This window comes from Electrophorus electricus, chromosome 20 (genome assembly GCF_041902795.1).
Source record: "Electrophorus electricus isolate QZ-2024a chromosome 20, ASM4190279v1, whole genome shotgun sequence".
In the NCBI taxonomy this organism is placed as follows: domain Eukaryota; kingdom Metazoa; phylum Chordata; class Actinopteri; order Gymnotiformes; family Gymnotidae; genus Electrophorus; species Electrophorus electricus.
Genome location: NC_137516.1, coordinates 14,075,695 through 14,098,395, shown reverse-complemented (window position 1 = coordinate 14,098,395; position 22,701 = coordinate 14,075,695). Strand labels below are relative to the sequence as shown.

The 22,701-nt window shown below is 40.9% G+C and overlaps 1 protein-coding gene and 1 pseudogene across 7 annotated transcripts; both read right to left on the bottom strand.

Moving 5' to 3' along the window:
- Positions 1–263: 263 nt before the first annotated feature.
- On the bottom strand, positions 264–8,090 carry LOC113570130 (phospholipid scramblase 2-like; annotated as a pseudogene). Its single transcript, XR_014118939.1, has 9 exons — positions 5,841–8,090; positions 5,299–5,332; positions 2,939–2,983; positions 2,770–2,855; positions 2,591–2,633; positions 2,286–2,506; positions 1,697–1,858; positions 1,196–1,355; positions 264–1,102 (listed from the first exon to the last, which is right to left on the bottom strand). The product of XR_014118939.1 is annotated as a phospholipid scramblase 2-like (transcript).
- A 3,336-nt stretch (positions 8,091–11,426) lies between these two features.
- Positions 11,427–18,324, bottom strand: fubp1 (far upstream element (FUSE) binding protein 1). Of its 6 annotated transcripts, XM_026998293.3 has the most exons (20): positions 18,157–18,322; positions 17,280–17,373; positions 16,830–16,865; positions 16,660–16,726; positions 16,500–16,546; positions 16,343–16,414; positions 16,194–16,251; positions 15,932–16,091; positions 15,746–15,844; positions 15,562–15,660; positions 15,346–15,448; positions 14,763–14,999; positions 14,407–14,567; positions 14,165–14,331; positions 13,897–13,973; positions 13,613–13,738; positions 13,244–13,318; positions 12,734–12,796; positions 12,085–12,239; positions 11,427–11,770 (listed from the first exon to the last, which is right to left on the bottom strand). In XM_026998293.3, exons 1-20 carry the CDS (start codon positions 18,247–18,249, stop codon positions 11,762–11,764), a joined length of 1,998 nt encoding a protein of 665 aa, XP_026854094.2. In that variant the 5' UTR covers positions 18,250–18,322; the 3' UTR covers positions 11,427–11,761. The 6 variants fall into 6 exon arrangements, with proteins under 6 accessions (XP_026854094.2, XP_081559884.1, XP_081559883.1 ...); XM_081703758.1 differs by having other exon boundaries at positions 11,427–12,239; positions 16,230–16,251; positions 18,157–18,324; XM_081703757.1 differs by having other exon boundaries at positions 11,427–12,239.
- Positions 18,325–22,701: the final 4,377 nt, after the last annotated feature.

Here is a 22,701-nt window from a genome sequence, read left to right as displayed (position 1 = left end):
TTGCAGGCAAACAGCCACCAGGGGGGAGATTAACTGATAATCCTCTTCCCACGCTCGTGATTAATGTATTTCCAGTAGGTTACTCTGGTTGTAAATCATGCATTAGGCAAGATCTGTCTGATAACTATATTCTAGTGTGCTCCTACTTTGTGAAAGACAAGGTGGTTGTCATACCCTCTGGACCAACTGGAACAGTAACAATGCAGGTAACTCGAGCAACAGCCTGCTTCCACAGTACCAATTCCCTGGTGGGAAGTCCTTGGAGATCAGTGAACAAACACTGACCTCTAGATTAACTGCTTGGACACAGTAGTTTGCAAAACAGACGTAAAATCTGATATTGCATTGAAGAAACGGGGGTATCGGCTTGTATGAACTGTGTGTTTTTACAGCTAATGAATGTACAAAATCATCAGTGTTAACCTTTTACATTGTATGTCAATAATGAAATAGCAAAAAATATAATTTAAAAGGTATATGAATACTAACTATTTTTGCTGAGACTGATTAATCAAATATAGTGTCTAACATATTGAACCACTCTACATTGAAGGAAAAAAAGATGCAAAGTTGTTAGCATCAATAAATATTAACAGATCATGAGAAGCAAATTTACAGCATAAATTCTAGTGCAACAGTTTAGAGAACAGATTATACCATTTTAGACATGGAACTGTAACGTTGCTGGCGAGTGACGCAGGGCGCGGGGCAGGACGTTTATTAGCATTAAACATATACGACAACGGTGACACTCACAAACAACATCTACAATGAACATGACTATGCAATTCACATAAGGCGAAGAACACAAACACGTGACTACACAAACCAACGTTACGGCTACAGAGATAGCCACTAACACATACGTAGCGACAATGACCAACGAGCAGGCACACTGACAGGGGTTTAAGTAGACAGACAAACAGACATTGCAGGTGTTTGCAGTCCCGGGAGGCGTTGTTACAAACACTACAAACACGAATCCCCTGCACACGGCGGGCCGTACCACGTGAGTCGTGGGACAAGGCGCCTTCCGTGACAGGAAGCGTGTTTATTAATGATGCGAATTTTGTTTTGTTGAATTCTCAAAGTACATGAAATCCTGGAAAAAGACAAAGAATGTATTAATTTCTAATAGTTGGCATGTGTATTAATATGCACAGTAACACAAAATAACACAATAAGTTTAACTTACAATGAGGAAACAGGCGCCTAATATAACAGCCTTGATCTTCACATCCAAATCCATGGGAAACTGCACCACAAAATTGTCTGCATCTAAACATTTCTGCCTCCATGCCTGTCCACTGCTTGCATATCTTGCCAATTACTGAAGCTCCGTCCAGAGACGTCACCTATCATCCCAAAAGAGCATAATGATTAGCTCAGTAGCCAACAGTTCCATATGTCACTTTGTCATGGATCCAAGTTGATAATAATAAGAACTGGAGTGGCATCAGTACATTCAACCGGAGTGTCTTTAAACAAACTGTCCTCACAGATGGTAGTCAGTAAATGCCAAAACAATAATATTAGCAATATAATGACCTAGTTATATCTAGCATTATAAAACTGCCTTAGCAATATAGTGCTAAACTTCATTAGCAATATAGTGCTATGTTATAAACTTCTTTACAGGTCAGAATGAAAACAGTACAGTTTCTGCATCATACGCCTTTTTATGATCTCACAGTACCTTGAATATTACATCAGAAAAGCAGTTACAATGGCAATAAGATCCCACAATGTGCAGAACTGCCTCTTTTCTGCTGTTCTTGATGGTAAATTTGGGTAGATAAGGGTGCCACTCCTGGATCACATAACCAAGGGGGTTGCCAAGTGGGGCCTGGACCTCAAGCTAAAATACAGAAGGTGTTTTCTCCACTCAACAACTTTTATAAAGCACTATAAACCACCATTAAAAGTCTGCTATTAAATATTTTTTCAAATTACATTAAATGCAACAAGCAATGTCAAACTATTCAAAACATTATTGTATAAGTCATATGATCTGTAATGTGGATAGATTTCTTAATTTAAAAAATGTTCAAGAACATTAGAAGTCTCATTTTTCATTTTTCACAGCAATTGGAAATTTACGAAACATGCCAAGCTTTTTGGAGTTAGGAGTCATGAACTACTATGCTAACACAGATGCCCCAATATGTACCATTATTGCATGTTAATATTATTGCATGTTAATGTTTTATGCTGATGTAACACTAATTTATCAGTTTCTGTTGTAAATACTGAGGCTAAAAAGTGCAAGGTGTTATGACTCATACCTCTTGCAGACAACATGGAAACCAGCAGCTGCTGCACTTCAAGGGCCGGGTGAGAGTGAGCACTTCATGCCCCACATTGTTCTGGATGTGCAGGATGAAAGAGCGCATTGGCCCACACAGCTGCCTCGTCCAAAGGTTGTTCTCCTCAGCAGCAAGGAACACTTGCTGGCCTAAACTGTTTTTAACTACATACTGGTTGTTAGTCTCCCATCCCAGAAGAACTGGGAGAGAAAGAGAGAGAGTGTGAGAGTGTGTGTGTGTTTATGAATTAATGTCATTCCTGTCATCATCTTAGGTATGGTTACCTTCCATGAGTTCCACTTTCTGATGAACAAGGAGCTGGTCAATCTATATGAGATATAGTGGACTTGAACATCTAGAGTGTCAATAATACTACATAATGAATTCTTCTTAAGGATTAATATTGTTAAATGTTTTACTGTGCACACTAAGGATTTTTTTGTAGGGCATAACTCTTCTTCACCTGGGATAAGTATTCCAGTCTTGGGGGGCAGTTGGGTAATGTCTGTTGTGTTGTCATCACCATGGGAGCCAGAGGGGGCATGCATCCTGGCAAACAGACCAACACCATGCATAGTCTGTGTGGGCTAAAATGAAGTGTAAACAGTTCCTTTTAAGCCCTTAATATGTACCTGGTGGGTATGACATAATCGCAGGTGCCTGATCGGCCATAAAACCTGAGATAGAGACATGTTTGTAATAATTGCATTCCAACATTTTTCCTACTGAAGAACGCATAGAAGCAGGGCCATGGTGTAAACTATCAGAGCAACACAGTAATACCATAGCCTATTACTATGTCAGGTACGCCACAAGTAAGTAAGTAGCAGTAAGGTTATAAAATATTGCACAAGTGAACACTATTTGCTCATTCCTGTTCTGGACCTGTTCTGCTCAGGTAAAATCCCAAAAAGAAATTTTACTTCTGTTTGTATATTTAGTATGCAAATAAATAAATAAATAAAAATAAATTTAAAAAAAAAAAAAAAACTAAGATAAAGAACATTTCTCACTTCAGACACTTTAAGAATACACATCAAGCTTTCATGCCATTTTTTCTTGCTCCGCATCACTGACAGGAAGATATTTATAGACTGTCTCAAAGGGGCCTGCATACCATTTCCAAATACAGATTCGTGAACTTGCTGATCTTAAAATAGCTGACAAAGCTTGACATTATAGACAATAGTAGGGGTCCCTGTTTAAGACCCCTTCTGTGCAATGACACGCCCAACAGCCCCTCCCAAAAAAGTAAATACTGTTTTGGAAAAAAAGGACATCCCGAGACATCCTTGACCCTTGCTCTGCCAATATGTCACTCATTACCTTAATGTTATTGTTGTTGAATTAGTGTGCACCAGTTCCCTAGTAGCAGCTAGCCCACTTTTGGCTTTACAGCAACATGACAGCTGTACACTTTATGCAATGTACATGTTACATTAAAAATAAGTGCACTTTTCTGTTGAGTCCCACATGCAAGAGGCTGACTCACTCCAAGAATGCTCACCACTTGTAAACCTCCACCTTCAACTCTGAAATGAAAGAAGTGACAGAAGAAGGGGGCATGTGGATAACTGTAAGACAGGACTGAGTATAATAATGGCTACTACCAGCCTTTGGCTGTTATGCTTCTTTCAAGTCCTGTGGGCGTAGGTGTTAAGGTTGAGAAATGAGACACAAAAGAATGTGAAGGGTGTGACATGGTGGGTAAACAGTTCAGTTTTGTGTGTGGCATCCATGGTAATATATATATATATATATATATGTTAGTTTAGCAAATTAAAACAATCTTACATATACATATTAGCTATGTTAAATGAATAGAAAAAAGAATTTAAACTTAATTTTAAACTTAATCTTAATTTTCCAGAAAACATGTAAACAATATACAATGCTATAAGCATTGTCATACATAATAAGGAAATGTTTTCATTAACAAAAAAAATTTCTTTACATACTCAGTGCTTCATGATGCAAGCCTACATATCTGGCCTCTGATGCCATTTCTCACTGTAGTATCATACAATACCTCATATATCATGAACTTAAAATATGACACTGTTAACACCAGCTTTTACAGCTATTTGCTTACTTTATGATTAGCTGCTTAGAACACAAAGGTTTTCAGGGGTGTGTTCATTGGCTGAAACATTAGTTAGGTTGGTCTGCTTTATATGGTACTTCAGAAAATAACTCGGCAATATACAGAAGTGAAATTTGCGGTCATAACTATAAAACAGCTTTTAACGATCAAGGACAAAGTTGTTTGTATAGCCATACAATGAGGCTCAGTGAACCACACAAAACTGTGGCTAACAACAGTCTGATCAGTGCGGTCAGTCCATGATGGTGGGGTTAATATGTATGAATTTGGGTAATTTCCTTCCAATGGGAAGCCAATGTGCAGTAGTGAAAACTGTAATTGTGGGCGTCGCTGCATGACCACGCCATTATGTTTTTGTGCCGTGTATGAAAGTTTTAGCAGTGTTCAGGCATTACCACCAAAGTGGTGGGAGGTTTGTTAGAGATTTGTCTCCTCAAATGACCACTTCCTTGGATGCCCTCAGTGACAGTGATTATATCCTGATATTTCATGTCAAGACAAAGACCTTCTTTCTCTGATCCTTGTTTCTATAGAAGCTTTAGTCCACTAGAGATCCCTGTCTATGTTGAAACATCAATGTGGGTATTTTAATACTAAATTGCTAAAGGATTAGTAATTTCAAATGTTACTTAAAACAGCTTCGAACCACTTTCCAAGATATGAGGTATAATGAGTATCGTTATCTATTGAACAATCCACTATCTGCACATACCTAGGGAAATCACTTTGATATGCTGCCAATTGTTTGGATAGTGCCACTCTTTTCCATGACTACTGAATATGAAAGTAATGGCAGGCAACTATACAAATCGCTCATTTCTTCAAAATACTTAAGGAGGTAAAACTAGCTTATGTTATACTATATTTGGATATTATACCTTCACTTACCTTGTGCAATTATGGATGAATGATGAATTAAACCCTATTAAATACAAAAACAAGTTTATTCTCCATACAACTATCACCCTACTTATTATGAATTATAATTTAGAATTTCATTTACCCCCTGCAAAGTTGGGTTATAAAAAAGAAGATAAAGAAAATCTATGAGGTCCTATGCATAAATCCCTTAAGGACTGATGCGAAACCTCTGCAGTAAATGCCTCACAATAGGAAAAAATAAGAAACACTTGGGCAATTGTCCTCATAGTTTTCTATGAATTATTTATATTTTCACCCTGTGTTCTTCAGTGTCAATAGAAGCATACAACTTCATTTAGTTATAGCTAAAAAATATTAATGCAGTGCGCAAATGGGTTTTTTGTTCCCTTGTTGAGAGAAAGAGAATGGTATTCTATTACATAAAATTACATGAACACAAGCTCATCTGTATGGCAAACAAATATTTACATTTTTTTCAAGATCGTTTTCCCCTTGTTGGCCAAATTTGAGTAACCTATGCTTTACCCATGCACTACTGGAATACTTACAAGCTTTGCCAGTCTTGTTGAAGATATTTAATAGTTTATCTCAGTAAACTTGAGTTAAAGGTCCCCTTGATCTGATGTCCACATAATCCCAATGAACAGCTAGGCGTGTTTTTTTTTTAAAACAAATTAAAGAAATTTATTGTCTTGCTGTCCATGTAGTCCATTACTTCAACAATGACTTGGTATAGCATGTCTAAATGATCAACTTCTATCCCATATAAGGTAACACCTTTCAAGCCTATAGCCTAACACCAAGGTTGCTAGGTAATTCAAGATCCACACCCCTTGAAAGCATGGGCTCCCTCAATTTTTAATGACACCTGAACATTGGTTTGAAGAGAGAAATGTAAGCATTGTAAGCATATGCTGAGGCACGAGATGTGTAATGAGTGAATTTGTGCTCTACTACAAGCTATTTTTTTTAAAACTCAGCATTAACATACATATGATACATTAGGCCATAGACCAGTGAAGAAAACAAAATCTGAAATCACCACCAATATTGTAGTGGAAACACTCAAGGTGCAGGAAGAATTCAATTGCTCATACTTTTGAAGGGCAACAGTACAAAGGGTAAACCTCTCCTCAGCATCAACAATGAGAGAATCGAGTTTATAATAGGCCGGAAGTTGAGAAGTGAGTCTACAGTGTCCTGGGTGGATGAGATAAATGGCTTCCAAGGCAATGGAAAGGTTTGGATATGGAAGGATAAACCCAGTTTAATGTGCAAAACATGGTTGAACTGATAATATCTTAGGCTGTTCTAGCAGCTTCTGTAAGTGGTTCATTAAGTCTAATGGTTATGTAACTAAAATGGCCCTCACACCAATGATTGCAGATAAAGTTACTTACTGGAAGATTCATTCAGAGCTACCAAGGGAGAAATAATTATGTTATGTGAATGTCAAGCATTTAATAATCTAATTTCTAGTATATAGTTATTAAAAAAAAATATTTTAGAAGCATTTCCCTGTACTTAAAATATTGGAAGGAACCTGTTAAAAGACCTAGGTATAATTGAGTATGCTTTTTCCATACTTAAATCCTGCATACTCTAATCCTCAGATTAGAGAATAGAGTCCCGTCTGCTTGCTCCTGCTTTACAACAGACTTTATTTTCCAAACTTTAATTTAATTTTGCAGGGTCTGCTGGATAACATTTCTGAATTTTTTCCAAAAATGATTTCAGAACTGTTGTACAGCAGACCCTGCAACCCACACCATGGCTTGTCTTAGACTCAGATGCCCCCTCATACACCAAGATCACACTGCTTGTAACCATCCTCAAAATGTGTTCTAAATAATTATAGCGATCCAAATATAATTTGTTCAAAATTCATCAAATGAGATGATGTTGCTAGTGATTTTGTTCATACTAGGACCAGTTTACTGACACCCTGTGGTCAAATACAGTTCCACATTTCTAATCCCTAGTTGTTTTTCTTATGAGTTTTTCCATTAGTGCTAGAAATTCTCAGTGTTACTCACCAAATACGTCTCTATGGCTTTCCACATATTTGACACAGAAAGGAATTGGTCATTCTGCTTCTGTATGAAGCAACCCATTACCTCGTTTTAAATGGCAAGTTACCATGGTATTACTAAACACTTAAGAACACCACAATAACACTAGATCCCCATTCCCCCAATGGTCACACCAAAAGTGTGATTGCCTAAATGGACAGTTACATAAATAAGTACACAGGTGTTCTTAATAAACAGCAGGGATAAGGTGTCATCAGGTATTCAAGGGGTAAAATGGTAAGAGTAAGATGTACATACTCAACTGAGCTTTAATGCAGAGATGCTCTCATTAGTTCTGTACGCCGATTTTTATTCATGGTACCAATATCAAAACTGAGGTACCCAGCGGCTGTTGGTCAATGTGAATTTAACCCCACATGTCAAACTTCAGTTTATTTTACACAGGAGGTCTGCACTCAGTTAACAGTGAGAAGATAAACAGGCAAAAGGAAGTCATAAAGAACACTTGAGCCATGTGTGTGATTGTGGAGAGAGAGCACGAGAATCTTCTCCATTTGTCGCTTGAGGTATTTGACAAACAAAAAACAAACAAACAAAAAAAAAAAAACCTCAAGGGTTTTACAAAGCAAGATTGCAGATATTAGTTTCTACCCACTTTATCAGAGGGTAACAAATACAAGTTCTAGCAGTCATCCACATTCCCACTACTTGCATTGGTTTCCTTAATCATGTTAAACTACTTTGTAGAAAAACGAACAGTAAACATAGGCTAAAATAATTTAAATATATTGATCCTGAAGACAACCTGACCTTTTGCTGCTGGAAATGTGTGAAGAATAAAGACTTACTCTGCCGTGATAAATATACCTTGCCCACCGATCTGACAATGTAATGAAAGTTAAGACAAGAGGCCCATTAACATTTTTGATGACAAACTTCCAAATATTACAATTTTATTGATGGACAATGCTCAGTCAAATTCAACATTTCTCAGAAAACAAAACAGCAAAACAAAAAACACATTTGAGTTGACAGCACAAGACTATTTGTTTACCTCTAAGGCATGCTCCCAATTTCTCAGTTAGCCTCCGATTATGTCTTCTTTTCTACACCCCCACGAATTCTGTTGTGAACAGTTTGCTCAGAAGGAAAGAGCATATTGCATGCATACCAGAACATATGCAGCAATGGACAACAAATTCAATGAAACTCTCCTATTAACTGCCAAAAATCGTTCAGTCTGTAAAGACACTACGTAAAAAAGTTCCTGGTCATGAACCAACTATCTTTGTATTGATGCACATTACAATCCCTACCCATAACAGCAAAGCATATACGAAATCATGGAAGAGTTCAACAAGCCATTCATCAACCGACAAATTCAAAAAGCATGTCATTACTGTTCTTAAGAAAATGCGATCTTAGCAGAACATGAACAAACATTGCCCTGTACGAATGACATTCACTTTGCAAATCACAGATTCCCCATGACATTTTCTTTACCTTATAAATGGAGCCCTCGAACGGTCTATGTTCAGCAGAGGGACAGACTGAAAGGACTCCTCCTTAGGGACAAACCTAGCTCAGGACCTGATTCTACGAACTATGCCTGCAGAATCTTCAACACTGTGAGTGAGAATGAAGGCAGCAATGTGTATTAGAACTACAGTGGGGCAACAGCACAGCGTTTAAACCAGTCACATGTGAGCATTCATATACTTCAGTGGACACTTCAGTATCAATGAAAATCACTAGACAGATCCCTGGTATTTAAAAAAATAAGAAAATTAAATCCCAACTGCATGCAGCATTGGTGAGGCAGGGAACACAGTCTATAGTAATTTTGACCCATTATCATTGCCCTAAAGCAGAAGTACCAAGGTGACTAACAGACGAATATGCATTAGTTATATTAACGTTGGATGAATAAAGACAGCATTTCAATCAAATAATATTAACTGCTAATTTGTAATTTGCATATGTATGCCACGTGGGAGAAAATTGGAAAAAAATAAAATCACACTGAGCTACGTGCCAGTCATTGACATGCAGTTAATTCAAATGCAGAACATTCTACTACTTTTACAGGCCTATGGCTTTCAACTGATGTGAGCATTTCCTAATACAGGAACCTAGAAATTCTCTACATTTGCATCCTTAACAAAAATGCAGTACAAGTCTAGTTGAGTCAGGTAAAATACATCATGACTGATTCACAGGTCAAAGACTTCATTACTTAGATTAAGCTTACCTGTGTCATTGTGGCAGAACCTAAGGTCTGGGATGACACTGCAAAATTAGACGTTGCACTGCTCATCATGTGACCAATCGACATTGTCAAATGAATCATTTGCATCAATTTGACAGGCTTCAAAAAAAATAAAAATTCAAAAAGCAATGGCAATCGCACAACCAAGTCGGAGGTACAAAACTAAGAGCCTTAAAAATTGTACTATAAGTCAGCCAAAATCCACAGAATCCTTTTGTTGTTGCTTTTTTTGGGGGGGTGGGGTGAAAAAGTGCTTAAACACTAGCACTAAGGTTAAGCGGCTTGGTGACTTGTCCTTGGACACATTGCAATGGAAAAGAACTTGGCAAATATTTTATCTAATGGCACTTAAAAAGGACCATATCTGAAATAATGTATTCTGAACTTCTACTGCAAGACAAACTACATGTGCTGCCCTGGCTTGAACATTTAATGGTGAAAATTTCAGTTTAGAGTTTTCAGTATAAAGGACTGGTTGACATGACAGGGACTAAAACAGTGGACATGTTGCTAGGTGTCAAATCTAACATCACAGGCAACAGTAGCAGTCCAATTGAAGGGTAAGGTCACAGGCTTAAGAGACAATCACTTTGCATGTTAAATCAAACTGCAGCCCAGACATACTTACCCAAAAACAAGAACAAAAAACAAACAAAACAAAAAAAGCAGATTTCAGGGTAAACATTTTCAACCTTATGCACTACATTATATTTGGGTTCGTCAAAGACAGTGCGTTGACAGCAGAGCAGAAAGTGGGGCCATTGGGTTTTTTTGTACTTACAGTGAAGGGCTCATTTCACTGGTGGCCTCCCCTCAGCCCGAAAGAAACGCACACCTACACGGCCTACACTGGAGGAATGGCCACACAACAGCGGGCGAAGCAAACATGGCCACCTTCGCATTGCAGCTTTTTAAAATTCGCAAAAGATTTTAAGAAATGCCAGCAAGTATATATATTTATATAGATAGATATTTGTATGTATGTATTTGCATTAAAAAAAGAATTTGAAGTATCTCAGACATTTACATAATGGGGAAAGGGGACAAGTCAATTTATAATACATGAATATTTGAACACTTTCAAAACATCTGTCCTGGGAAAAAAAGCATACTGAGAGAGAGCAACTAAAAAGCTTGCAACACATCCGCAGTCACATTATAAAGGAACAGGTTTTTGTTGCTTTCTGTAAAAAGCCATACTTGCTTACCGCTGTCCTAATCTTGCCTGTGAGGGGGAAAGTTTCTTACATTATGAACAGTGCACGCTACCTTAAGTCAGCACACTTGGTAACATTGCAACACAGAACATCACCTCAGTGCTTAGCAGTCATTGCATGGGTAACATACCTTGCCAACAGCAAGTCACTCCCTCTCTTAGATACACCTGACTACACCTACAACCATAGCAATTGCCAAGGGAAAAAGGCAGTATAAAAACAGGACTAGAGCCATTCATCAAGCAATCAAACGTCATTGATCACTTCAGTCAAATCTAAGACAAGACCAGGAATCAAATTAAGAACCAGGAGCTGTATAGACAGTTGGAGAGAAACAGACAGGAGTGTCATTTTTCAGGCAGTAAATTTGGACAGAGAGAGAGAGAGAGAGAGAGAGAGAGAGAGAGAGAGAGAGAGAGAGAGAGAGAGAGAGAAAAATGTCTGAAGTTCACGGCAAGTATTTACTACGACCCCCTCCACCTCCCGTATAAACACACAACCAACACCCCTACCAAAAAATAAAATTAAAAAGGGGGGAGGGGGGAAACAAAACCAAAAAAAAACCAAAAAACCCCCCCACAATTCCCCATATTTGCTGTCCCACTTACCAACACAGGAGGTTTCATTTTGTTTTATTGCAAAACACAACAGGCATATCATTTTAAAACTGAGATGATTTACATGGAAAAAGACTATAGTTCATAGACATGAGCTCTAACTACATAATGAAATACAGGAGCTGGAATGACCAATATTACCCCACTAAAAACAAACCGTTCATTTATACAAGAGAGGAAAAACAAATAGGAAAACTTGGAATCCGGAGCCATTTTGCAATCTAATTTAAACACAAACCAAGAAAATTAAGATCTTCATCAAGGCGTCTGCATCCAAACATTTAACAAAGGATTTTTTCGACAATGTAGCATTTACTTTATGTCCACTTCGCATTACTGGCCCTGTGCAGAAGAAATACATAAGAAATACACAACATGTTAAGAGCAGAAACACTGAGCTCCAGCCCCCTCTCCCACCCCACACCCATGCCCAAATAAAGAGATAAAGAGCCCTGTATAGGGAGAGAAGAGTTTGTTTAAGTCTTGGTTTCCTGCCACGTCTGGAGACCTGTTGAAGCTGTGGAGAAAAATGTAAAAAGAAGAAAAAAAAAAAAAAAAAAAAAAAAGGGCGTAGGGGCACCCACTGCCACATTTATATTCAGGAGGGTACACATGCATCACGATACAAGGGGTGGGTTGGTTTAGTATGAGCATACCTGCTGGGCCTGAGGTGCTGCCCCCATGCTCGGGGAGCCGCCCTGGCCGTAGTAGGCCGCTTGTTGGCGGTAGTACTCGGCCCAAGCCGCGCTGTAGTCTGGCTGGGCTCCTGGCTGGGAGGCACTAGCGGCAGCAGCCTGGGGGGCGGCTTGACCTGCAATGGCCAACCCGTTTGTTAAGGGTGAACAAAGCAAACGTCTGTTACTAGTTCGGAGCTTCAATTAGCTCCAGCGTGAGAACAGTAACATGGTGTCAAACCTAGAATCCTGTGGGTTGGCTTTGTTTGACAAGCACTAAATAAAAGAATAGGTATGCCACTCTTGCATACAGTGTATAGCAGGGAAATTAAGCCCCAGAATACAAAGACATGGCTAATGTTTGTCCTGTACCTTAGCAAAACATTGAAAAATGTCAGCACCAAACTAACGTCAGCTGACAATCCAGTGTTTGAATCAATATTTGTAAGCGGGGGAACGACCCCAGCCACACTACCTCCGAGTGGTGGGACAGAAACCCACTTCTTTGATCTAGGGCACCCATGTTCGCAGCAGCTCTATTGCAGAGAGCCGCAACATAGTAAGGGGGTCGCCCACATGCACTTCAGTGGGCAGGGGAAAGAAAGCGGGAAAACAGCTGGGCGAGCCTTACCTTGCTTCTTATAGTACTCCTCCCAGGCCTTTGTGTAATCCTGCGCCGGCTGTCCTTGTTGACCTTAGACACAGATCGGACAAGCTTTTAAGTCACTCGCACCTCACAGCTCAAGAAGCACAAGTTAAACAGCATAAACCAACTGAGTTGAGGACCACGAAAAGAAAAGTTTATTCAAATCTCACTACTACACTAATGTCTACTGTACGTGCATGTGGATGGAGAAGTCAGCCGCATGTGTAAAAGTCTGCTACAACTCAAGCCCTGGCACATGTGTATTAATTTTCCGTCTTGAAAGCTGCACAGCCTACACAGCGGAGCTTGAATCTGCCTGGGAGCCAGACCGGTCTGACAAAAAACTACCCACACGGTGGCAAAAAGAAATGAAGCCCAGCCGCGTGAGGCTCTGCGTGGAAGGAGGTACTGGCAGGCCATTCAAGTCTGTGCTGCTGTTTAGGCTGGGCCCTACAGCGAGACAATCTGGAGCTAAGTTTGGCAAAATATTTATACCCAATTTCTTGTAATATTCCTCCCAGGCCTTGGTGTAATCTGTCTGAGCGCTCTGACCTGGAGCCTGCGGGTCACCTGTTAAAAATACGGCACAATATGATTGAGAAGCATTCTGCAGAGAGTCTGCACTTGACCCAAAGGGTCAGTTAGTCTCAGACACTGCCCTTTCCACATACGGTTAAGAAAAGGAGCAGTTTGTCTGAATTCAAAAGAAAAACAAAACCAAAAAAAAAAAAAAAAAAAAAGAAAAGCCTTTGCTACACTGCAGAGGTAATTTGGTAGGCCAGAGATCAAGTCCAAAGGCCTCTGTGTGACTACAGATGGCAGGGATGTGTGCAAGAGGAGACAGGAGACCAGCACGTGGCTTACCTTGTCCATTGGTCTGTGTGGTGCCCGGGGCGGCAGTGGTGGGTGTCATGGGTGCCTGAGGCTGCTGCTGGTACTGGGCGTAGTAGGCTGCCCATGCAGCGGCGTTGGCATCAGCCGCTGCTTTATCTGCACAATGCAAAACATGCACACAGTGTCTGTCACTCCCTTCCACGATGTGTAAAGGTGAACTAATGCTAACTAACGGCCCAAGTAAGTGATTGTTGGTGAGAACAGCATGGTTTTCCTTCAAACGCAACTAAAAGACGGTCAGAACAAGCACTTACTGGGATCTGGCTGACCTTGCTGCCAGTGAGGATATCCATTGCCCCAGCCCTGAGGCTGGTATGGCCCAGGAGGTACACTGCAAATGTCAAAGGGATATAAGATATATTTTCATAACTCAACCATATTTACAACATGAGAAGGCAACTTCTTAAAAAAAATAAAACATTTTTTAAAAAGTAGTTAGTTTCAAATGTGCCCAAAAGCACAAAGACACCAGTACACTCTTGGGCACCAAGTTCATTAAGATGAGAATTATGTTGCTCTTACTGTGGTCCAGGTGGTCCCTGGTTGTAGGGTCCGGGATTGTAGGGGCCCATAGGGGCAGGGGGACCAGGTGGACCAGGAGGACCATGTGGCGAAGGGCCTCCATGGGGCCCAGGAGGCCCATGGGGACCACCCATGGGACTTACTGGTCCCTGAGTGGGAAGAAATTCCTGTTAATTCGATCACATACAAGTCTTAGAATCCACCCTATTGAACAGTCTAAGGGATTTTACATCACCACTCACTCCTATCTTCTCCTCGACAAGCTGCCTGGCGTAGTCGATCTGCTGTGGGGTCCCACGCACTGTGAACATCTTTATGCTGGGGTCTGCGTTAGGGGGAGGGTTCCTCTGAAGTTCTATCCTGGCTCCAGACTGCTGGCTTATGCTCTTAATGGTCTCACCCCCTATTTAAATGAAAAAAAAAAAAATAAATAAATTAAAAAAAAAAAAAGGTCACACCATGCAGCATCTATTACCAAAAGAGCAAATCTGCAATAAAATCACTGGCTGTAGTAGTTTCTAGGGGTAACAATATGATTTTCAATTCTAATTAACTCCTGAAGACCTGTAAATCACAGGAACAGTACAGCAGGACTAACCTTTCCCAATGATGAGGCCGGTCTTCATAGTGGGAACTGTGAAAGAGAACTCCTGCAGGCCTCCAGGGGGGCCCATGTTCCAATTGCCCTGGCCACGGCCACGGCCCCTGCCACCATGGCCAGGAGGCCCCCCGGCCTGCACGCTTCGCAGCAAGTCTGAGATTATCTCGGCAGCGTGCTGCGCCCGGTCAGGGGGGCCCATGATCTGAGCTATCCTCTCTGGCGTGCTGCCATCATCTGGAGGGCAGAAGAGTATGAAGCAAATGAGTATAAAGTTTTAGTGTTTTAAACACACACACATAATTCCTGCCAGCATGACAGTCTTCCATGCTCTGGGTCTCAGGCCAAGTGGCTACATTAATAGAGCTGATGAATGCAGCTGTAAATTCTGAGTTTCACTTTTCGTTGTTGTACAAAACAATAACACTGCTTTCTTAAAGAAAATTGCCATGCATTGATATTTACCAACTGTCACTGTGGTTACAAGTGTTGGCTCCCATTAACTATCCTCACAAACAGGACTCGTTCTGCACCTTTTTAAAACATGATACGAGCGTCACTCAACTTGGGCACTGCTACACACCTGGTTTGAACTGGATCCGGACCCCGGTGTCATTCTGAATCTTCTTAATCATTTCGCCATTCCTGCCTATCACAATCCCCACAGCGAAGCGTGGCACAGGCACCTGAGAGGAGGAAGCACCAAGAGAAATGTTGAGCAGCATTTTAAAACAGTAGCCCTTCACCCGCGTGCCATCAGCTTACTACCGGAGGCTCATGCCACGTGGTTCTGACTCACATCCAGGCTGTCTCCTCCGCCCATCCGAGAGCCATACTCCCCCCTTTGCTCTCGAAAGCCCTGGTCCCTGATCAGATCCAACACCATCTCTTTGGCTTGCTGCAAGCAGACGACCAATTTGAAATCAATGTGTGAACGTTGTTTCAAATATCATCTGACCAGTAACTGCAGACAATGGACTGACCTGAACTTTGAAAGGATCTCCAGAAATCCTGAGGGGTTTGTCTGCCCCCGTGTTCTGTGGTCCATCCTGAATCATGACCATCTTGACTCCAGCACGCTCCTATATCATTTAAAAGGCAGAGAATTAAGTCACAGGACCAAAAAATAACTTAACATGAAACAGTGCACTGGGTGTGCTTGGTCTCACCTGTAACTGTTTGATGGTTTCTCCTCCCTTGCCAATGACCAGGCCTGCTTTGGAGGCAGGCACCATTATTTCCTGTACGGACATCCCGGGCCCATCACTATGGTGAAATGGAGAGGGGCGGCCTTTCTCAACAATCTCCGACAACAACCTTTTTGCAGTCCTGTCGAGTGCAAACATTATCCTTTACCTTTAGAAAGCCAGCACAAAATCTTGAGTGCACAAACCTCACTGTCCCATGTGAAGATATACATTAGCCACTCACTGGATTGAATCTGGAGAGCCAGTTAATGTCACAGACCTTTCAGGCATACCACCGCTGTCTGTGAGAGGAAGCAAACATTTTACTTCATGTCCTAAAAGGCTTCCATAAAGCACTGAAATGGGTCTAAAATGCCAGGGCTGGTCACTCACCTGGAGCAATCTGTATCTTGCATCCTGATTCCTGTTGTATTCTTGATATCTGCTCTCCTCCTCTTCCAATAACTGCATGTAAATGTTGAGATTAACCTTTTGGCAAGCTTTACACAACAATATTGTAAATCTCAAAACTATTTTAGAATGCACTTACTAAAGCCAACCATGCCATCTGGAACTTTGAACTCTTCTGATGTAGGCCTGAGTAAATAAATGAAAAGGAAATTAAGACTTGTTTCCAAAAGGTGGGAGACATTTTATTATTGTTAATATGTGATAAGATGAGCAAACTACCAGAATAATAAGAAGAATACCTTGGAAGACCACCCATTCCTCCCATGCCTCCCATTCCTCCCATGCCTCCCATGCCAGAGGAAAAAGCTAGACAAGAAAAACAAAAGCTTTCACAATGCCTGAAACCTTGTTATTTTGACTATGATGCCACACATGATAGATGAAAAATAAGAATGGCAGGGATGCTTACGATCACTCGTTGCAACTTTCTTTGTTTCTGGCTGATCTGTGGAATACAAGTGACGATACATGAACACAAACTTAAGGAATGCCGTGACATCTATACAAGACTATTATTCTATATGAAAAGTTATTTTGATAAAGCAACATTTGAGACACAAATATGGGTCAGTACAATCAATCACTCTTACAGACACTGAGCACCAATGACAGCTCAGGAAATATACATTTCCCCAAAGGACCAAAAAACATCTGCCCATCTATCTGAAGCATGCAGAATTGAACATACAAAAGACATCATACTCAGAAACGCTTCTCCTACTGACACCAGAGCTAATCAACAGCTATCCAACATTTACCGGTTTCTGAGCTTACACTGCAAAGGAATGCACTTGGTTTTCATAGCTAGCTACCAATGTGCAAAATGATAAATCAGTTCTTTACCACCACGTTTACTTACCAGCGTCCTCAAGGGGCCTTTTCTGCCCCCCGTATCCAAACTCATTGGTGGAAGGAGGGGGGACAACACCATCGCCTCCGATTTTTGCTGCTATCTGAAAGGCATTGCAATCGTACATCACAATCTTCATTGTGGCGGAAATGGTGGGCAGATTACGCTTTACATACCACCGGAATGCCTAATGAGTGGCAAAGGTTAACTTAAACGTAAGGTTAATAGGTCGTTAAACTGCTAACAAGTCAGGTAGCAGAAAGACGATATTGCGTTAGTGTCATTAGATAGACAACGCTACTATGTAGCTAGCTATACATATGCGACTTGCGAGCTTTTGGCTGAAACGTGGTAAACGTTTTAGAATATTTTTATTAAACCCTACTTGTTAGGTTAGATAGCTATAATGGCTAGCATGAAAGATCACAATCGCGGCGATTCGTCAGAAGCACAGTCAGCTAGCGTAACCTAATTAATCTCAAGAACTTGTTAGCCAGCCAAGTAGCTGGCTAGCTATATAAGCTAACTAGCTAGTTAACTAGCAGCGTTAAGTAGCAAGGTCGCTCGCATAGCTAGTCCAAACGTCCTTATCGTTATCAAAAATAACAAAACAGCACATGTATAGGATTATTATAATTGTAGTAATTGGCAACTATTATCCAAGAGATAGAAATCGAAAAGCTACCGGCCAAGCTGTAAAACCGAACACGGCGTTGCCCCTTTGTTGAAACCCGCTAACCGACAGCGAACTAGCTAACGCGAGCTAGCTGAGCAGGCCCCAAACTATCAAGATGACTATTGAGTTAGCAAGATGGCCATGCTAAGGCGCTGCTTTGTAAATGTGAAAACTTGAAAAGGTAAAAAAAGAAAGAAAGAAACCACTCACTTGTCTTGCTCGTTGAAGTGCATCTTTAAAAGCGTCGTTCATCCCTCCACCGGAATTCGAGGACGGCGGTGCCACGCTCGTGTAGTCAGCCATGTCTAGTACAACCGTCTCCTCGTTCTTTAGAGAAGATGGCCGTGTGAGTGAATCGAGGTAAACGACTGCGACACACCGAGGGGGCGCCCCACGATTCCGATTTCCGGTAGGATGGCTTGCGGGGGAAATGACTGACTTACTAACAAGTTAAAAGTCATTTAGAAGTTGAAAGTAATGACGTCTAAGCAGATCGCAAATTAGCTTGACGGACAACCCGAGGCATAAGGTCATCGCATTGACATGAAGTTAAGTCTTTGCTACCTCCAGATAGTGAGAAGCTAATTTTGTTTGATAGTCTACAATATTTGATCTGTTTTTAGAAAAATGAATGACGAGCCCCTCTTGGAAACTCAAATCAGTCAGAATGGAATGATGTCAGACTTGATGAGCAGAGACAGGGATTTGTATGTAGTATGACAGTTTAATGAGATACAGGGGTATCCAAAGGTGTAGTCAAGGAACAGTCAAATATCCAATATACAACTGATAGGATATCATGAACTGTATAGGTTGACGAGCCCTCAACGTCCAGTGGCAAAGCAGAGTCTTCTCCTACATTAATTGATAATGGTCCTGGAACATGGGACTTATGGAGGGATACATGAAATGAGGGAGATATGCGATAGGTGTGTGGTAACTTCAGTCTGTACTTTACCTCGTTAATCTTCTTTTGGATTAGAAAGAGTCCAAGATAGCATGATTTTAATTTAATGCTCCCCGTTAGGTTAGTCTTCGGTCTCTGGTGGATAACCACACCCTGTCCCCTGGCTGGAATTTTTGTGCTGGCAATCTGCTGCAATCCTTATGATGTTGAAAACATCTAAGGGCTTTTCTGATCTGTTGATGTGCGTTTTCACAGATATGCTCAATTCTCCATCCACTCATCCAAGCAGGTGCCTCAGAGGGTTCTGGAGGCCGATATCCTAAGACACACTGAAATGGGGTTAGTGCAGTTGCAAAGTGAACAATAGCATTCTGAGCCATTTCAGCCCATACCAGGTACCTGGACCATTCACTTTGCTGAACGCTGCACTAGTCTGAGGAATTTCCCCAAGTTCCTGATTCATTCTCCATTTGGCCATTACTCTGTTGGTGGTATCCAAAGGTTAGGCTGACTGACTCCCATCTTTTCCATAAAGGCCTGCCATACCTGTGAGGTGAATTGTGGACCAAGGTCAGACACTATATCCTCTGGAATTCCATACATGTTGAAACAATAACTCTGCAGTTCTAAATGCTGAAGGAAGAGAAGGTAAGGGCATGAACCTTACAGCCTTGGAGAAACAATCTACTATGGTAAGTATGGTAGTATTATTCTCAAATCTTGGCAGGTCCGTGAGAGTCAGTTGCTATATGTGACCAGGGTAGGTCAGGCACAGGAAGAGGCGTGATCTTATCAGCAGGTAGAGAGTGTGGGCTTTTGGATTGTGCACAATCTAAACACAAGGATATGAAGTGGTGTATATTGTTATTCATAGACTGTCAATTCTCCATTCCCCACATTGTAATTTCTCTCTGCAGGTTATTTGTAAGAAAAAATATGCTACGGGATGAAGCTTCAGAGGCGTGCCTTGACGCTGAGAAAGAACAGCTCCTACTCCCATTACAGAAGCATAAACCTCAAGAACAAAGAATACTCCTGGATAATTATGCTGCAACACATGCTTCAATGAAGGCTCCCTTTAGTGCCTGAGAAGCCTGTTCTGCTCTTGGTTTCCATGACAAAGACCTAGGCTTCCCTCTTTATAAGGATGTGAGAGGGACAGATATTAAACTAAAATTGCATATAAACCTTTGGTAGAAGATTGCGAAACCTAGGAAACGGTGAAGTACATTGGTAGACTGAGGTACTGGCCAATTCACTACGACATCCATCATATTGTCCCCCATAGTTACCCCCCCCCCCCCCCGTGTCAATGATGATGTAACCAAGTAAGGACATTTTCTTCTGATGAAATGCACATTTCTCTGCCTTTACGTACAGGTTATTTTCAAGGAGCTTTTGCAAGGCTGTTCTGTCATGATCAGTGTGATTGGGGAAAGTTTGAGTATATCAAAAATATTGTCAATGTAGGCTACTACAAACCTACCCATCACTTCTCTCAGTACATTGTTAATGAATGTTTGAAATATGGAAGGGGCATTAGCAAGACTGTATGGCGTGACCGAGTACTCGTAGTGTCCGGAATTGGTGACCAATGCTGTGATCCACTCCTCTTCCTCACATATCCAGACAAGATTAGAAGCATTGCTCAGGTCCAATTTTCTAGAAAAAAAGCCCCCCTCATTTGAGTGCTGACAGGACTAAACAGCAAGGGATAAGGATATTTGATAGTGATTTCATTGAGACCATGTTAATATATACAAGGACATCGTCCTCCATCCTTCTTAGAAATAAAGAAGAAACCACCCACTGCAGGGAAAAGTCGATGGATGTATGCATCCTTGAGTTATTGCCTCCCTTATGGCTTCATTTTCAGCAGTGGCAATGGACAGGGGGTGTGGACATACTCTTTCACACCACCTTCCATTAGCTTGATAGCACAGCCGTAGGGACGGTGTGGTAGTAGAGCAGCTGCTCTCCCTTTACTGAACATGTCAGTCAGGTCCTGGTATTCCTCAAATAGCAGAAAACCCTCTTCTGATGTTGAGGAAAACTAAACTAAGTGTCTAAGTCAACCATGAAGCTATATCTGGTTTCTCTCATGAAATCACAGGATGATGTTGAAGCCAAGGGTGGCCCAACAGTGTTCTTATTTTAGATTTAGCAGATGCTTTTATCCAAAGCAACTTACTGACAGAGTACAGAGTGCCTAATGAGCAACTTGCTCAGTACAAACAGAACTTAAATAAGAAGAAACATTAGGGAAAACAATACACAGATGAGTTCAATAATCTGGAGAGATGGAATGAAAGGTTTGTGGGCAATGTCATCAGAAGAGGACCTAGTCCATCTGGGCTGTGTGATAGATGACACTGATATTCTCTATGTCTTTCAGATTTATCAGTCATTTTTAATTTATCTATCACTATTGTGGCCTGCAATATTTCTGGTTCTGGGTGTATGTGTGTGTGTGTGTGTGTGTGTGTGTGTATGTGTATATATATATATATATATATATATATATATATATATATATATATATATATATATATATATATATATATATATATATATATATATATATATATATATATAGAGAGAGAGAGAGAGAGAGAGAGAGAGAGAGAGAGAGAGAGAGAGAGAGAGAGAGAGAGAGAGAGCGCTAAATGCTCAGGCAAACTTGCAAGGTTATTCCAGTATTTCTAGTTGTGAAAAAAACAGATATATTTGCAGATCCAGGTTTGGATAATGGGACCCAAGTAAGAAATTCACTGGTGTAGAAAAAATTCCAAAGTGTTAATTCATGGCTAAATGGATGACATGTGAGATTCAGGATGTCAGGAGACAGTGTTGAGTTACATTTCTGTGTATGGAGAAACTTTTCATCAGTTTTCACTTAGCCAGATAAAGTTTGCTAGTCTAACATCAGACAGGCAATCTAACCACATGGACTCTGATCAAACTTCAGAAGAGATATGACAGGAGACAAAGGAGGTGATATAGTCTGGCCTCAGGGGCCTCAGCTGAGCATGTTATCACCCCCTGACCTTCATACCTGCCAGTCGATTGATAGGATGGACTTATGTCAGCCTCCTCTGCTATCTGGAGGGGCTTATCCTGCCATGGTACCTCCCCTGCTTCCATAGTGAACATGTCCCTCATCTGTCTGAAGCACTGCTTCATTAGGTCATCCTTGGGGGCCACTATGTATATGTATTTCTGGATGTTTTGTCCCATCCTCGAAAGGTGGATGTTAGAATTTGTAGGCCCCATCCACATGGTGTACAGCCTTTGGTGGTGGGATCTTGGGAGGAGTTTTCAGGTGTTTACATCAACTTTTCTATTGGCCAACTTATGCCTGTTGGGTATCAAATGACTTGCACCGCATACATGTTCATGGCTTTGATATTATCATTTCCATTTAACTGGCTCCTGAGGTCCTGCCTTAACTTGTGGAGGTACTTGGATGTTGCTGTCCTCATTTCTACCTCATGGTTCTTGCATGATTGGAGGATTCCCAGGTATTTGCAGCTGCCCTCCAAGTCTGTTATATGGGCTTGTGGTAGTTAAATTGCCTCTGTCCTGATCACTCTTCCTTTTTGTGCCTAAAACATATTCATCTTATAAAGGATAACCATAATTCAGCAAGCTATCCAAACTAAACACAGTTTAACTGTTTACATTATAACTTTTCTTTATTCTCTTACCTTACCTGATCCAGCTTGGAGACTTGATCCGATCAGCCCTATGGTGTGCATAAAAAGTGAGTTATATTCTTTGCCATGGGTCATGTAGAGCCATCTACCCTCTGCTGCTTCCTCCCATACCAATGAGCAATTTGAGCTAAA

Coding starts and splice junctions, on each gene's coding strand:
- fubp1 (XM_081703757.1), bottom strand. CDS start 18,249: ATGGCTGACTACACGAGCGTGGCACCGCCGTCCTCGAATTCCGGTGGA. Junction 17,374..18,156: donor CACTTCAACGAGCAAGACAA/GTGAGTGGTTTC, acceptor AATGCCTTTCAG/ATAGCAGCAAAAATCGGAGG. Junction 12,240..12,733: donor GGAGTACTATAAGAAGCAAG/GTAAGGCTCGCC, acceptor TGGCCATTGCAG/GTCAAGCCGCCCCCCAGGCT.